The sequence below is a fragment of the Poeciliopsis prolifica genome, unplaced genomic scaffold (genome assembly GCF_027474105.1).
Source record: "Poeciliopsis prolifica strain line A6 unplaced genomic scaffold, Auburn_PproV2 SCAFFOLD005, whole genome shotgun sequence".
Classification (NCBI taxonomy): domain Eukaryota; kingdom Metazoa; phylum Chordata; class Actinopteri; order Cyprinodontiformes; family Poeciliidae; genus Poeciliopsis; species Poeciliopsis prolifica.
This window is the reverse complement of record NW_026562380.1, coordinates 837,630-852,312: the sequence shown is the minus strand read 5'-3', so window position 1 is coordinate 852,312 and position 14,683 is coordinate 837,630. Positions and strand designations below refer to the sequence as shown.

The following is a 14,683-nucleotide window of genomic DNA, read 5'->3' as shown; positions in this document are numbered from 1 at the left end:
AGTTGATTTTTGGAAAATCTGGGGGGGGTTTTTCCACCAATGCATTCCTTGTGTTTCCAAAGTCTTGGACTTTGAATTCCAGTAAACACCAAGTAGGAATGATTGAAATAAAAGCAAGTTTTAGAAAATATTTACTGCCATTCATCATTTCTTTACAAGAAATTTTTAGATTTTATTTTTAAGTCATATCACCCAGGGCTACCTTTTATTGTTATGAAAATGCAGTACACATAAAACACAGCTTAAAACAAACTTGACTTAGCATCATCGCCTTATCTGACGCCCTGAATTTGGCCTCTGTCTTTAAGACATTGTAAATGGCAACAATGCCATTTACGATCATTATTAAGAGCGTTGTGGATCATATGCTGCGCTCAGCAGACATGCAGCAGTTCCACCAGGTGTTTGCTAACTGTTGCTGCCACTAGTCTGGAGGTGCTGAGTGGCAGGCGGATGATGCTCTGTGCGGCAGAAACTCCAAGGTGTAGCTTTGTGAGACGAAACATTATGGTTGCCCCCAGTGATTCAAGTATTTCTCAAACATTCATAGAAGAATCAAAACAACACTCCAGAGAATAGCATTATAACAGGATTTGAAGCTAAAAACAAAAGTCTGTTTTACATTAAACCCCATTGGACCATTTTAAAGATGCAATGATCTGCCTTTACTGGTCAACAAACAAATTAGGGGTTTCTCTATGTACCAATCTGATTTGTGCAAATATTGGTTTTATTTCACAATGAAATACTTAACTTTTCATTATTTTTTTTAAAGCAGAGATGTACTAATTGGGCTTTTATTGGACTGAAACCAATTTCCAGTTATCTCTTGTCGATTTAGGTTTTCTATAATAAACAAACTTAGAAAGCAGGTAAAAGCCAACATTTTTTTTATTGATTTTTGTCGACAAGAAAGTAAAGATAAAAAAATTTCCTGCTGGTTTGTTAGGGGTACATTGGAAATTAAAATGTATTTGGGAGGGACAATGCTCACCAATTAACATTTCTGTAAATGCACCAGAATTAGCCAAAGGTTATTTTTCATCAGTCATCTCTGGACAATGAGAGATTTGTCTTGTTAAAACAAACAAAGGTTATATAAAACAAGGTTACAATGACACACAAATACTGTAAATCCAACCAGGATCAACACAAAACAAAGAAAGCAACAACATAATTATCAAGTGAATTTTAGATTTATACTTGAACTTCTTCGAGTTAAATAGTGACATAAGCTTGGATGCATCAGACAGGTTAATGTAATTTCATCCTGTTCCAATGGATTCTGTCTCCCTCCATCTCTTACCACTTGTATTCTTTCCGAATCAGAATTGGTCACTGTTTAAATCTGCAGGTCAGACCACAGAGAAAAACAGAAATCAATGCTGGAAACAAAAAGCCGGATTGGTGCATCTGTCCAGGATTCTGGTACTACTAATTTAAACATGCCAATACAACCTCCGCTGATTAATCTCAGATTATTTTTATGCTATTTGTTGTGATGTATGTAACAGGTTAATCTTGTGACTTACTAATAATAGTAATTACCTTTGTTGGTTAAAAGGAGTACTTAGATCTTGGTAGATGTTTAACATTTCATGCACAGACACTTGAACCGCTGTTTTACTTAATTTTATCCAACATCAAGAGTCTTATTCTGGCCTAATTGATTTCCTGAGTGTCTTCTCTGATTTGAAAAGCTGCATCAGAACGACACTTTAAGAAACTTTCTATTCTCAGGAAGTGATCAAACTAGAAAACTAATGTTGCTTCCCGTCGAAAATGGGTTATGTAACTCGTAGGAATATAAAAGGAAGCAAATAATTTTACCAAGACACAGGAAAAAGTCCAACAGCAAATGTGCTCAGTTTTTAACCCTCACAGCTCAGTTTGGGCTTTAAATGCATTTTTCACTTAATTATGTAAATGACTCCTTCAACTTAATCAATGTTTTTACTTTTCCAGCGCTTACCATCTTCCTTCTCGTCGAACACTGGTCTCTTTGAAGAACTGTTGGCTCCCATCCTCTTCTTCCACTTGCCCCAGTGAAACATTGATGCTCAGATTGCATTCCTCGCCTCTTGGAGAGAAACTACAGCTCAGCGTTGGACACCCTCCTCCTTAAGAAACAGGCAGCCGTGCATTTCACCAGACTCCGTTTGGTTTGGGGGATGTTTTCTTTTTATCTGTCCGTGTCCCCCACCCCCTTTTTTTTTGTTCAGCCGATAATCTGCAGCAGCGCGACTGAATGAGGATGATGGTGGTAAAAGTGTTTTCGGAGGAGATGGGGGTTTTGTGGATGTGTTGGGATCTGACAGTGTTCTGTAAGTTGGATGTTCAAACAGTGACTCGATGTTTGTAGCGCTCAGCTGTCTTCCGCAGACAGACCAATACGCTTCCAGCTCACCGATGCTGCCGCCAGTGGAAGCTGCGTTAAGCTGCAAATAAAGACCGGAAGCAGAGACAATTTGCTTAAGAAAATAAAAGTCGCTGCGACAGGAACGCTTTTAGCCCTTTTTACTGGGAAAACAACGCTTATAAAGATAGATTATTGTGGATATTTACAAGGGAATAAACAAAGTGTATTTTGTTACGGCTTATTACTGTATAATTTTTAATTTCTAATTTAGTATGATTATTTCTAAGAGGGGTATTGTAGTAGCAATATCATTCAAATATTACTATTATTTGATTTATTTTAAACTGTTGCTCTCATAGCTGAAATTTCATTACAATGTTCATTATTATTGATATTATTATTATTGCCACTACGACTATAACTTTGTATAATTGTATTACATTTAAATTTCAATAAATTTTGCTATAATTATAATTTTTGTTCATTTAAAAAAAAATAATATCCATTTATTGTTAGTGGAGGGAAACTTCAAAACTACAATTTGATTGCATTCCACTTACCATTGTTGATATCATCATTATTAATATAATATTGGCTTTATTTAAAATGTTTTTTCCTTCTTGTGGAACAACTATAACTTGTTTTTAAGCTTATTTATTTGATGGTGTTGAACTTATTTTAAACGTAAACACATTCATTGGAATGTGTTCAATTGTTTATTTATTAAAACGTTTTTTTATTATTTACAATTTCAGTGTATTGCATTTGTCATTATTATTATTATTATTATTATTATTATTATTATTATTATTATTATTATTATTATTATTATTATTATTATTATTATTAACTTTGTGAGCAATCAGGTCCTTTATTTAAAGATAACCGGAAGTTACATGTTACTATTCTGGTTACCTTGACCATCACTTGCCACTGCTGGTTTAGTTACTGGGTGTGCACCATTCACACGCCAGAGTGCTACTCCAGGCAGATTCAGCTCCAACAAAAGGGGACGCCTACTTGATAATGACATTCACTGTCGTTATTGTTATTACCAAAATCTAATTCGGATAAGTGGTTTGGTATAATTTCAAATGCCACATTTGATACATTTAATGAAGCACAGTATGTTATGCTGGTCAGTTTTGATTTACAGATTTTGTACATTTTTGTCCTACTGATGATTAGTGCAGGAACAATAGTGAATATATTTTGGATAAAATTAAATAATTGTAATCAGTTTATAATAAAAGTTGGTGTTTCTTATATTTAGAAAATCCAGTTTATCTGTTTATTTGTTGTTGTTTTTCTTTCAAATGCAAACCTGCCACTCACAATATGGTGGTCTGGTTAATATTCCATTTCTACTAACGGAGCCAAATCATGGTCTGTTCTTTTGTTCCCACTGTCCCTGAGCTCAACCTCTCAAGTTAAGCTCCTTCCGTGCCGGAGTGTTACTATTTACGGCAGTGTCGTCCACCGGCTGACTGTGAAGGAACGGATCCAGGAGAAGTCGGCGTGCCTGCCACACGTAGCACATAAAACAACCCTCTGTTTAAAGCCATGTGCAGCCTCTGGATCCCTAGGAACAAAGACAGAGTGCAGAGGTGGGCTTTAACGCGATGTAAGGTGTTAACTGGCGCTGGCCTTCATCAGAGCAGTGAATTAATATTTGACAATCCGATTAGAATATGGATGGGTGGAGCCGGAGTACTGAAAAAAAAGACCAGAAGGTTATTAATTTACACTTTGGGTTTGTTTGTTGAAGTTGTTGCTCTCCAAATGATGCCACATTCCATTTTAGAGGACATTTGAAATGGAGAAGTTTTTTTTTCTTCCATTTATTCACACTATAATGTGGTAACCTGGGGGATTTAAATATGTTTTTCATTGAGAAATGTCTATTGGATACAATATTAAATACAGTTGTTAAGCAGTATCTTAATAAATGTAGCTGTAGCAATTTAACATTAATAAAAATTATTAAATAAATATGAGTAGAACAATTAATATTTAAATTGCAGGGTTTCCCCAGTGTACTGTAAGCCTGGCGAGCCACCAGGCTTTACTTGTGCACCCACCAGGATAAGCATTGTTTATTTATTTATTAATGATTGCTTTTTCTCAAGGACTTTATAGTAGGTGTTTAGGTATTAATCTTATATTCTTCCAAAAACAAGTAATTATTAAGTGGTATTTGCAAATTTCCTGTCAACATTTTTTAACCCAAATACAATGTAGACCCAAATAGGTTACTTTCTTTTCTGTCAGTAAGCTTTCAGCAAGATATAAGAGCTTGTTTTATGTAAGTAAATCCTTAATATTGATGAAAAAGTACTATTTCCATTGACAGATTATTTCAATTATTTTACAAGTCAAAACTGCTAATGGAAGAAAAACTTATTTACCAATTTTAAGAAATTTTTCACTTAAAACAATTTGCTGAAAGGTTAGTTGTACACTAATTTCAAGTGTATTGAGACATATGCATTAAATACTTGGTGAGATTTTATGTTTATGTTTTCGCTGTATTTTTTTATTTATTTGTTTTTTGGCCCTTTTGGCCCTCCATAGTGGCTGCCGTTGTTGTGGCTCTTGTTGCTGTGGTTACAGTTTGAATCTTGGGAGACGCCGTCAAAAGTTAGCTTACTTTTAAAATGCGTACAAAGCGTTTGGGGTTAAAAGTATTTAAAGTTTTTTTTTATGTCGTTGGAGCTCGGTAACTGGGAAAGCAGGGACGCTTTCTGACATCTACTCAGCCGGTAGGTGTCCAGTTTTAGCGAAAGCGGAAACGGTTAGCTTCTCACGTAAAATCACGACTCATGGGTTAATAAATGCCGCAAGAAAAAAATCTGTTCGAAACCGGGTTGGTCCAGAATGACCTCAACTGGACTTCTTCAACGGGTTTCTTTGAGAAAGAAACACAGAGTCGCTTTGTCTTCGGAGACACTGAGGTGAACTTAGAGAGGAAATTAAGCCTTCTTGAGAAGACCAAGCCAGAGAGGGAGCCCACTTCCACAGACACGCTCTCCCTCAAGGGGTCCAATCTCACTCGTGTTCCTGACAGTGTGCTGAAAAACAGCCTGCTCACGGTCAGTCCAGCACACAGCAGCTGCAGGTGTATGCTCGGCTTCATGTTGCCTCGTTATTAAACAGGATTCCCGTTGTTCCTCAGCGTCTGTGCCTGCAAGAAAATCTGATTTCCAGCATTTCTGGATCATTGTTCTCCAGTTTGCCCCAGCTGCAGTGGCTGGACCTCAGAAAGAACCTCATTACGTCCCTTCCGGCTGAAATTGGCTCACACAGGTCAGGTCTTATTGCATACACTGTATTTAAATCGGCCAGTCTTTTGCAAAAGTATTAAACACTGCACATCTGGTCACCTTATAACACTTGCCCATCAGAAAGTAAATTAGTTCTCCCACTTATCAATAGAGGAGGCTTACATTTCTATTCTTGTGTGGGTTGGGGATCACAATTAAAATCAGTTTTTGTTTTTAGAAATCACTGGACTATTTGTTGCATTTATTTAAAAACTGTCAAACGTCAGGTCGTCCATCTTGATGATATGATCTGATGATGTGTTCAGTTGTATTAAGACAAGTAAAGCACATGTCAACAACAAGGCAGTACAAAGTGATTTAAACCATTAAAACATCATATAAAAAGAACCAATAAACATTACATTTTTGTCAAATACCACCATCAAGAAGATATGCATGAAATATGTTGATCCATTCCATTTATTATTAATAAACATTGTTTTGCTATTTTCTGTAAGTTTGTTCCAGATTAGAATAGCATAAAAATGAATGCTTCTTTTCCATGGTAGGTTCTGGTGCAGAGTAGAAAATAACCAGAAGACCTGAGTGTTTGAAACAACAACTTTAAACTGAAGTGATGAGCTCTATCTTTCTGGTTTTAGTCAGAATGCCAGCTGCAGTTGGAGAATTGATGTTGTTATTCAGACCTATAAAAACAGTATAATGGATTAATTTCTCTTTTTGCATAGAATTGTGGGGTCATAAGTCCTATAATTCTGAAAATGTTCATCAGGTGATAAAGGGCTGACTTTGTAACTTTCTTTATGTGTTTCTGAAAGTTGAGGTCTGAGTCTGTCACCACACCCAGATTTCAGACCTAATCACTCATTTCTTGCTGTAATAACTGAGACTAGATTGTTCCTCTTTAAATACAAACATAATTACTTAAAGCTTGACAATTATTTTTTGATACCAGCTATGTGGTTTATTTTTTGATTTAAAATAAACTCAAATGAACATCACTGTTGTGTAGAGGAGAGTCATTGTGCTTTCAGCCATCCCATAATCTGTCATTCTGATCATGCAGGTGTCTAACGCATCTTCTACTTGAAGCCAATCCCATCACAGAGCTTCCAGCAGAACTCGGTGAGCTCAGTTCACTCACATGAATTAGTGAGCAATGTTTCACTCTTTGAGACAGAAGGTTTCTCCTTTGTTTCATCACTGCCTGTACTCCGAAAAGGGATGACTGAAATGAAAGCCACATTTTGAAAATGTTTTTTTTGTAAATTATTTTCTAGAAAGAAAATTGATTAAAATCACAAATAGGATGTGGTGTGCAAAAAATTTTGATTTTGATCCATATGCAGATTAAAAAAGCCACTTTTTGAAAATCTATTTTGTTTATAACTTTATTAGAGAAAAAATAAAACATTTGATTTAAAACAGAAAAATAAATGATTTTATTTTGAATCTATATTAAGAATTTTTAAAAAAGTGACTTTTCAAACCATATTAAAAAATATTTTTGAAAATATTTCCTGTTTCTAAGTTATTTTTCAGATAAAAAACAAATTGAGTAAAAAAAAAAACCTGTCATGAAGCCTTATTAAAATCAGATCTGATCTGAAAAAAAATGGTAGATTTTATTTTTCAGCCGTGTCGCCCAACTCTAACACCTGTCCTGTTATACCACTGAAAGTTGCTACAGCAAACATCTCTTCCCTTTGTTTTTGTAGGCAATGTGATTACACTGAGAGGCCTGAGCCTGAGGGACTGCCCCATTAATTTTCCTCCAAAAGAGGTTTTGCAGCAGGGATGCCACACCATCTTGCAGCACCTGAGGACCGTTCTGGCAGAAAGGGAAGCCAGCGAGAGGAGGAGCCTTGCAGGTGAATCAAAGGCACCTTAACGGCCCTCGTTCTTTCTAACCATCTGCTCTTTGTCAAAGATAGGACGACTGGGAACAAAAATAGCTCCTTGCCCTGGTACCACTTCGCTGGCGTGACTTGTGTTCCCTTGGAGACAGCTCATGCCACTCGCCTCACTCCCTCCTTTTTTTTTTTTGTTCTCCTCACTGCTCCAGCTTCCAGCTCTGTAATATTTTTAGCCGAGTGGAAAATGATCGATTACCAGTGGGCTCTAAACAGGAGCTCTCTGCTGTCTGGAGGTAATCACCGTCAGAAGCCCTAGACAGCCCTCCACAGGAGATGCAGCTGATGCACAGTGAGCAAAGCCAGAGTCCTGATCCTATCATTCCTCTCCCGGTTTACAAGGTTATTAACGGAGGCAGAGCTCTCGTCTTCAGAGGGAAAGCTCTTTTTATTAACTGTTGCAGCCTCACAGTGTCAGTCTATAAACATCGCAGCCTTTATTTACACACTCTTCAATCTTTTTTTGTGTCACAAACCCCGTTTCAGTGGTTTAAAGAAGCATTTATTCAATATAGGAATGAATGCAAGTTATCGTTAATGAGTTAATCTAAAGTAATTTGATATTATCAAAGATTGATAAACGGCCATTTTCTTCTTCTATCAATAACCTTCGGATAACAAAATTTTATATTTATCTCAATGTGCTGAATTTAAAAAGAAAATTCTCCAAGCAGTCCAACATCAGGTCTGTGAGACTATTTGGAGAAAGCAACTGAGAAATCAAACTTAAAACCCAAGTCTTTTGCAGCAGAGGAAGAAGGAGAGGCACAAAGTCTCATTGAATTTGAGTGTGAAAGCTGTGTTAGATGCATTTTGTATTTGCAAAATAGGTGAGTTATGACTTAAATAATATCAGCCTGTGAACATCTGTCTTCAGGAAAATGCTTAAAAGTAGATATTAGCATGAAAAGGTGCTGTAAATGTAAACACCGCAGTTACTGCGGCACAAGTTCATGTTGCCATAGAACAACCATTGGAATTTACACCCATAAAATCAATCATAACTACCTTCACTTATTGACCTTTGATTTGACAATCAATAAATGTCATTATGACAAAATAGGAATGTTTGCAACCAGTTTATTTCTACAGACAAACATGTGAAAGTTGCTGTCGGTCACAGTTTCATTCAACTGGACATGAGATCGGATGCATGCCTTGATCCGTCTCTGGCATTATTCCAGACTCCGTTTGGGTTTTGACAATGTAATAAGTTGTATCCTGTGCTGTACACACTCTGGGTAACGCCTGTCGGGATTGCATGTTCGCCACTGACAACATTGGACCATGATTTCTTGTTATTTTTCTTGAAACCTCAATGGCCGCAGTATTTTAGCAATGTTAACGGAAGTTCAGTTCCTCCAGATAAGGACCATGTACTTCCAGACAAATTGCAATCACCGGTTGGTCAGATGCTGGCAAACCCTTTAGAATGATGGACAAGTGGCGTCATGTATCAGCTGGTCCCGCTTCAGGATGACCAGCGGGGCCCTCTGCTGGATGGCGGCCAAACTTCTACACTAAAAGAAGGTTCAAGCGGGTTTTAGTTAATCGATTATAACTAATTTTAATCTAATAAACCAGTAAATGTGTGCAACCCTAATTCAATATAACCTGCCTGTTGTGTTGTTCCCTGCTGTCACTAGAAGTGTTTTGAACTGTTGCAGCCTTCTTGTACTCTGAGAACACACTCGTAGTCGCCATGTTTGTTTCTTTGCCAGCTGAGAACCAGCTCCAGCTGGTGAAGTCACAGGACTCCAGTGAGAATGGATCAGCAGACGAGGACGAGCTGCTGAGGTTCAAGGAGCTCAAATACGAGTTGATGTTGCTGGAAAAAGCAGAGATGTCCTTAATACCATACAGCGGCCAGAAGGCTCTGCTACGTCCTTCGGCCAAAAGGTGGGTTGAAGTGTACGAATGGGATCAGATAGGAAGTAATTGGACATTCAGCGTGTCACACATGTATTTATACCCCATGAACTTATTATAATGTCATGTTTCATCAATGGGGTTAACCAGGTTATGTCTTAAGAGGTATTCAGCAATGCAGTGACTTACTGGGTCCAAATGGGTTTTGGATTATTTCTGATGTGCAACAATAGTATGAGGTGCTTCATTTTGCAGATAGAAAGACCAATCTTTCTATCTGAACGATACATTCTTTCTGTCTCTGCAGAAGAGATTGCAAGATGTTAGACCAATTGTGTCCACACCTTTTGCTCCAAGGGTCAAAGGGGCAAATTTAAGCCATTGGTGTTCCACAAGAGTCGTTAAATTGAAAGTACAAACAAAAAGTTTTTTTTAATCTGCTGAACCATAAACAATTTTTATAAAATCTGTATAACACTAAGAATCCAAAACATTAAAAGGGCTCTTGGTTTGTTGCCTTGTTAAAAGAAAAACAGACAACTTCCCAATTGTCATCAGTTTTCTATTTCGTTAGCCAAATTTGAACAATTCTTGAGTTGTGGTCCAAGGCCAAATAAAAATGGACACTCCTGTTTTAGCTACATTTAGAGAGATATCTGCAAAGGTTTGCACACATTTGAAGTGAAAACATAGCTAGTGAGAGATGTACAGACAAAACATTAACTACAGCAAAAGCAAAATGTTTACAGAAATAAAAGTGATCTTCAAAATCATAGCAAATCTCCAACAGAATGGCTGAAGAAAAAAAGATTCAAGGTTTTGAAATCCCCCAAGTCACCCAGACTGAAATGCTTAAGCTAAAAGGAGACACCTTGTTCCAGCTTTTTTTTGTGTTCAGCAGGTCCTCAAGTTCACATATTCAGGAAATATCCAGAAATCATCTTTCCACATACTTACCTTCTAACACAGCACTTGTGTTATTTGTTATGCAGTCACAGCATGGAGCATCTGAATCTGTTGTTACTGCAGAAAACTGTAATTCTGAAGGACTGCATGTGGGAAGGAGATATCTAGCCGCTTCTTTTCAGTGACATTCTCCGCAGAATGTCAAGTAGAAATAATGATGTTTTCTCATCTGAAGAGGCTCTGAGGAGTGATGGGAAATAAAAACATTTTGTTTTGTTTTTTCAGGAAAGCTCCTCCTCCTACCAAGGCCGTTCCCGAGCTTCATGTTTCCGGCTCTCAGTATGGAAAGAAAGCAGAAGAAGCTGCGCGGAGAGAGAAGGAGAGAAGGTGGACTGATTTTTAGCTCCTGTTCACTCACATGTCACACTTTATATTTTTACATTTCACAGAGAAACCATTTAACTTGAGTAAAATCATTAAGATATTGCTTTGTTCTGTGACTCTGCTGCAGAGAGGCTTCTCTAAAGCTCCGTAAACAAGCCAAAGGAAAAGCAAAGCAGAAAAGGAGACAGGTATATATGGGACACAGCTTCTCTATTTTCACCTAGTAAACACCAGGGGGCGCTGGTTGTCCATCTATATCAGTGAATGTTTAATGCAGTAAGCCAGGGGTTCCCAAAGTCGGTCCTGCATGTGCTGGCATCCTGCATGTTTTAGTTCTCTCCCTGATTTAACGCACCTGGATCAAATGGCGGCTCGTTAGAGGCCTAAGAAGAATATTGACATTCTGAAAGGGTTGTCACTTCCACCAAGGAGAGAACTAGAACATGCAGCATGCTGGCCCTCGAGGACTTACTTTGGGGAACCATGCAGTAAGCCAACTAGAATCTTTGCAGATACAGCAAGGATGCAGAGACATTCTAGCAGTTAAAAAAATATTTCTTCTTACATTTTTGAATTTTAATACCAGACAAAGATAATCTCTGTAAATACAAAATGCAGTTTTCAAAAGATGATTTCCTCTATTAAGGGAAAAGAACAACCTCTGTGAAAAAGCAGGTACCCCACTAAAGTAGGGCTGGCAAATTAATCAAATGTTCAGTTTTTGAAGATTTCATTTTTGGAAAATATGATATATATATTTTTTTTCCTCACCAATGCACCATTTTGGTTTCTATAGTTCAGAGTGAAGTTATCCAGGAACTACAATGTTGTTGTCACAAACTGGAGAGCAGAATTTATGTTTCTATTGGTTACGTCTAAGTTTTCCTGGTCAGGAAAAAGTAAATTAGCACTACAACATCTCACTACTACCACCATTCTTTAACATTTTGGAATCTAAAACCACTTTTAGATTCTGTTTGTCTGTTCTGTTTGTCTGTTCTGACTGCATGGATGAATTGTTGATGAGGTTTTGGAATAATTTAGACTCTTCTATAACTAAATTGTATTTGCAGACTTGAGTATCTCCACAGCTGCTGTAACATAGGCAGCTACAAGAGACCCTGTAATCTTTTGTAATCCTTTCTAATCTGATATATGTCTGTGAATTTCTGTTGGTCTGGGCACGATGATATCTTTGGACCTACTTCATGTTGTCAGACATGACAACATGAAGGTTCTGTTAGAGTAATTTCCTTATCCTAAAGGACTGCATTTAACTTATAAAATTTAAGTTGGTCTTCGAAAACAGCAGAAAACTGCACTTTGTTTTTATTCAGGTGTGATACCAAAATGCATTTGATGATGAGAAACCTACAAACTTGACAAAAGAAATCAGTAAGAGGGTGTAGCCTTTTCACAACACTGTAGTTGGATGGTTTTCAACCATATTTCAGTGCTTACTGCAGAAAATTAACTCTTCTTATTTGGCAAATATTCAAACACACCTAAGTAAAAAAAGAGAACAAAAAATACAGAAATTAATTTAGATTATTTATCAAGCAAGTCTGTCATGTTGTTGCTTTCGGGGTGCAGCTTAGCAGGGTGTCCTGCAATAGCTCCTTTATGCAATCAAAGTCAAAATAATGTGCTGTGACACACAGACTTTCTCGCTACGTTACAGGAAGTGGATTCAGAGTGGCATCTAGAGGGACCTTCACAGGAACCGATGTTGTGCTTGTCCATAGAGAGGAAAGAGGACAGGTAAAGTGGAGAAAAGTAGCACAGATCCCCAAGAGATATAGAGATATTAGGGTAGGAGCCAGGAGTGTGTGTTAGTGTTAAATCAGAATATTCATCAGGAACTCATAATTTAGTGTCATTGTGCTGATCACTATGCTGCACATGGTTTAGGACATTAGGACTCTTCATAAAAAAGTTGTTCATTGGTTAGAAATGGGTGACTGTGTCTTTATAAAACTAATGTCTCTGTCACATTGTTGAAAAATAATATAGTAACAAACAGGATTTTTTTCAGACAAGTTATCATCCAAATCCGTTCCCGGGTGTTGTTTAGGCAAACCCATAGGGGGCAGTGTGGTGCAAAGCTAAAACCTCTGTCAGCCAATCAGATTGCTTCAAAACAACCACGACTTCCTGTTAGGAATTAAACATGGCGCCAGGAAATTCATTTGTGTGGACAGATATACAGGTTGAGCTGCTTTTATATTGAGTTTCATTGAGATATTTATTAAGGAGCCGCAGCTCGGCGTGAACGAAACCATGATTTGGCGTTGGAGACAGAGAGCTGCGCCTTAATAAGTCCAGCGAATTTACTGGGATGCTGCCCTCTGCTGCAGAAAACCAAGAGAAGTGGAGATACCAGACTGCCCGATGCGGCTTATTTATGTATGTTTCCATAAAAAAAAATGTAGGTGCAGCTTATAGTACGGTGCGCTAAATCATCCGGAAAATACGGTATCCATCAAAAACAGTCTACAATCAACATCCACCCATCTTCGATCGTATTAACCATTTAAATATTTTATTTATATATATATAGCTTATTTAAATTTTGATAAAAAAAATTGTACTCTGTTTTTAGTGATATTAAGCAGTTTTCATGTGGATGAAATGCCATAATGCTTAAAAATTCATTTGTTTTCCCAGATATGCAGCTACGAGTAGACTAGGCCTACTTCTCTGAAAAGCGGCTGTTCTTTTCTGTTTTCTGTGAAAGAATCAGTCACAGTTTCTGCACTTTCACTCTGCTGTCCACCACCTATAGTGCAAAACCTCTGAAGCAATAAAAATACTTTCTTCTGATGACCAGTTTTGACCTATTTGACACCTTTAGATCAGCTCGGGAGCTGGAACGAAACATCCGTACTCGTGTTAAGAGGCTGCAGGAGAGACACAAGAGTTCCAGAAGCACTGTGAACCAGGAGACGTCAGTGACGGCAGAGGATGTGGCAGAGGTCAGCACCGAGAATCTACAGAAACCCACCTGTGTTGAACTCAGACGTCATTCATTTCATCTTTTTTTTTTTTTAAACCTTTTTTCCCCATCTCGCCAACAGATCAGGAAGTTACAAGCACGACTTCTTGAAAGGAAAGGTCAGCGAAGGAATTTTGAAAACCCTTTCAGTCCAGACTCCTGGCTGAGACTCCTCTTCAAGTGACTTGGACTGCTGACCATTTACACCATGTTTTGAGTTTTAGGAATCAAAACATCCTCCAGATGACTTAAAAAATGTTTCCATCATTAGTGGCCAAAAAGCAGACATTTTAAAAATAAACCTATGAAGACTAATTGTTTTTTATACAATATACATTTTACATTTTAGGCATGGTTAACATTCACAGATCTGTTCAAAATCTATTCAAAAAGGGAAAGCTATCTAGGTCAAGCATATTAATGTTGTAGTATAATGTAAAATTTACTTTTTCAAGGTTTACGTCAGCTTATAATGTTATTCCCCCATCAAAAACATACCTGGTGTGTTGCCTTGATCCTTTCATATACGTTTCAGAAATCATTTAATCTCTGTGGCAACCGTTTGGAGCAGTAAAAACGACTGGGTGGACCTAGTGGTGCCTTGAATCATCTTGATTAAGCCATCAAATGAGACTGTGTCTGAAAATTGCAAAGTATTGCCCCGTTAAAGAAATTCAGATATTTGCCCAATACAAATGTTATACTTTTCCAGACTTTTGTAGACTCTAATTTGGGGACTGGAGAGACAAAAGTGGAACTTTTTATATGTCCCATTACATCTGACATTAAAATACACCATCAGTTCAGGAAAAGAGAATCATACCAGCAGTCAAATACAGTGGTGGTTGAGGAATGGGCTGGGAATGAGGGGATTTTTTCATGACCTGAACAACAGCTTACAACTCCACCAGTAATTTTTTTTTTGTGTGTATTATTTGTCAGTGTTACAGTTTTTCAGTATTTTTCTGTGTAC

At 37.5% G+C, this 14,683-nt stretch overlaps 2 protein-coding genes across 2 annotated transcripts in view; one reads left to right on the top strand and one right to left on the bottom strand.

Moving 5' to 3' along the window:
* LOC129359609 (serine/threonine-protein kinase 32C-like) overlaps window positions 1-2,353 on the bottom strand; it is an 83,966-nt gene extending 81,613 nt beyond the window's left edge. Inside the window, exon 1 of the mRNA XM_055029357.1 lies at window positions 1,973-2,353. Within this exon, the coding sequence (XP_054885332.1) occupies window positions 1,973-2,054 (82 nt within the window). The 5' untranslated portion in view covers window positions 2,055-2,353. The remainder of the gene's footprint in view (window positions 1-1,972) is intronic.
* Window positions 2,354-4,959: 2,606 nt separating this feature from the next.
* LOC129360175 (leucine-rich repeat-containing protein 27-like) lies at window positions 4,960-14,025 on the top strand. Its single transcript, XM_055030301.1, has 10 exons — window positions 4,960-5,451; window positions 5,535-5,665; window positions 6,710-6,768; window positions 7,362-7,514; window positions 9,278-9,455; window positions 10,617-10,718; window positions 10,843-10,903; window positions 12,397-12,476; window positions 13,570-13,690; window positions 13,793-14,025. The coding sequence occupies exons 1-10, from the start codon at window positions 5,194-5,196 to the stop codon at window positions 13,892-13,894; spliced, it is 1,245 nt and encodes a 414-aa protein (XP_054886276.1). The 5' UTR covers window positions 4,960-5,193; the 3' UTR covers window positions 13,895-14,025.
* The last annotated feature ends 658 nt before the right edge of the window (window positions 14,026-14,683 follow it).

Coding starts and splice junctions, on each gene's coding strand:
- LOC129360175 (XM_055030301.1), top strand. CDS start 5,194: ATGCCGCAAGAAAAAAATCTGTTCGAAACCGGGTTGGTCCAGAATGAC. Junction 5,666..6,709: donor GCTGAAATTGGCTCACACAG/GTCAGGTCTTAT, acceptor CTGATCATGCAG/GTGTCTAACGCATCTTCTAC. Junction 12,477..13,569: donor ATAGAGAGGAAAGAGGACAG/GTAAAGTGGAGA, acceptor TGACACCTTTAG/ATCAGCTCGGGAGCTGGAAC.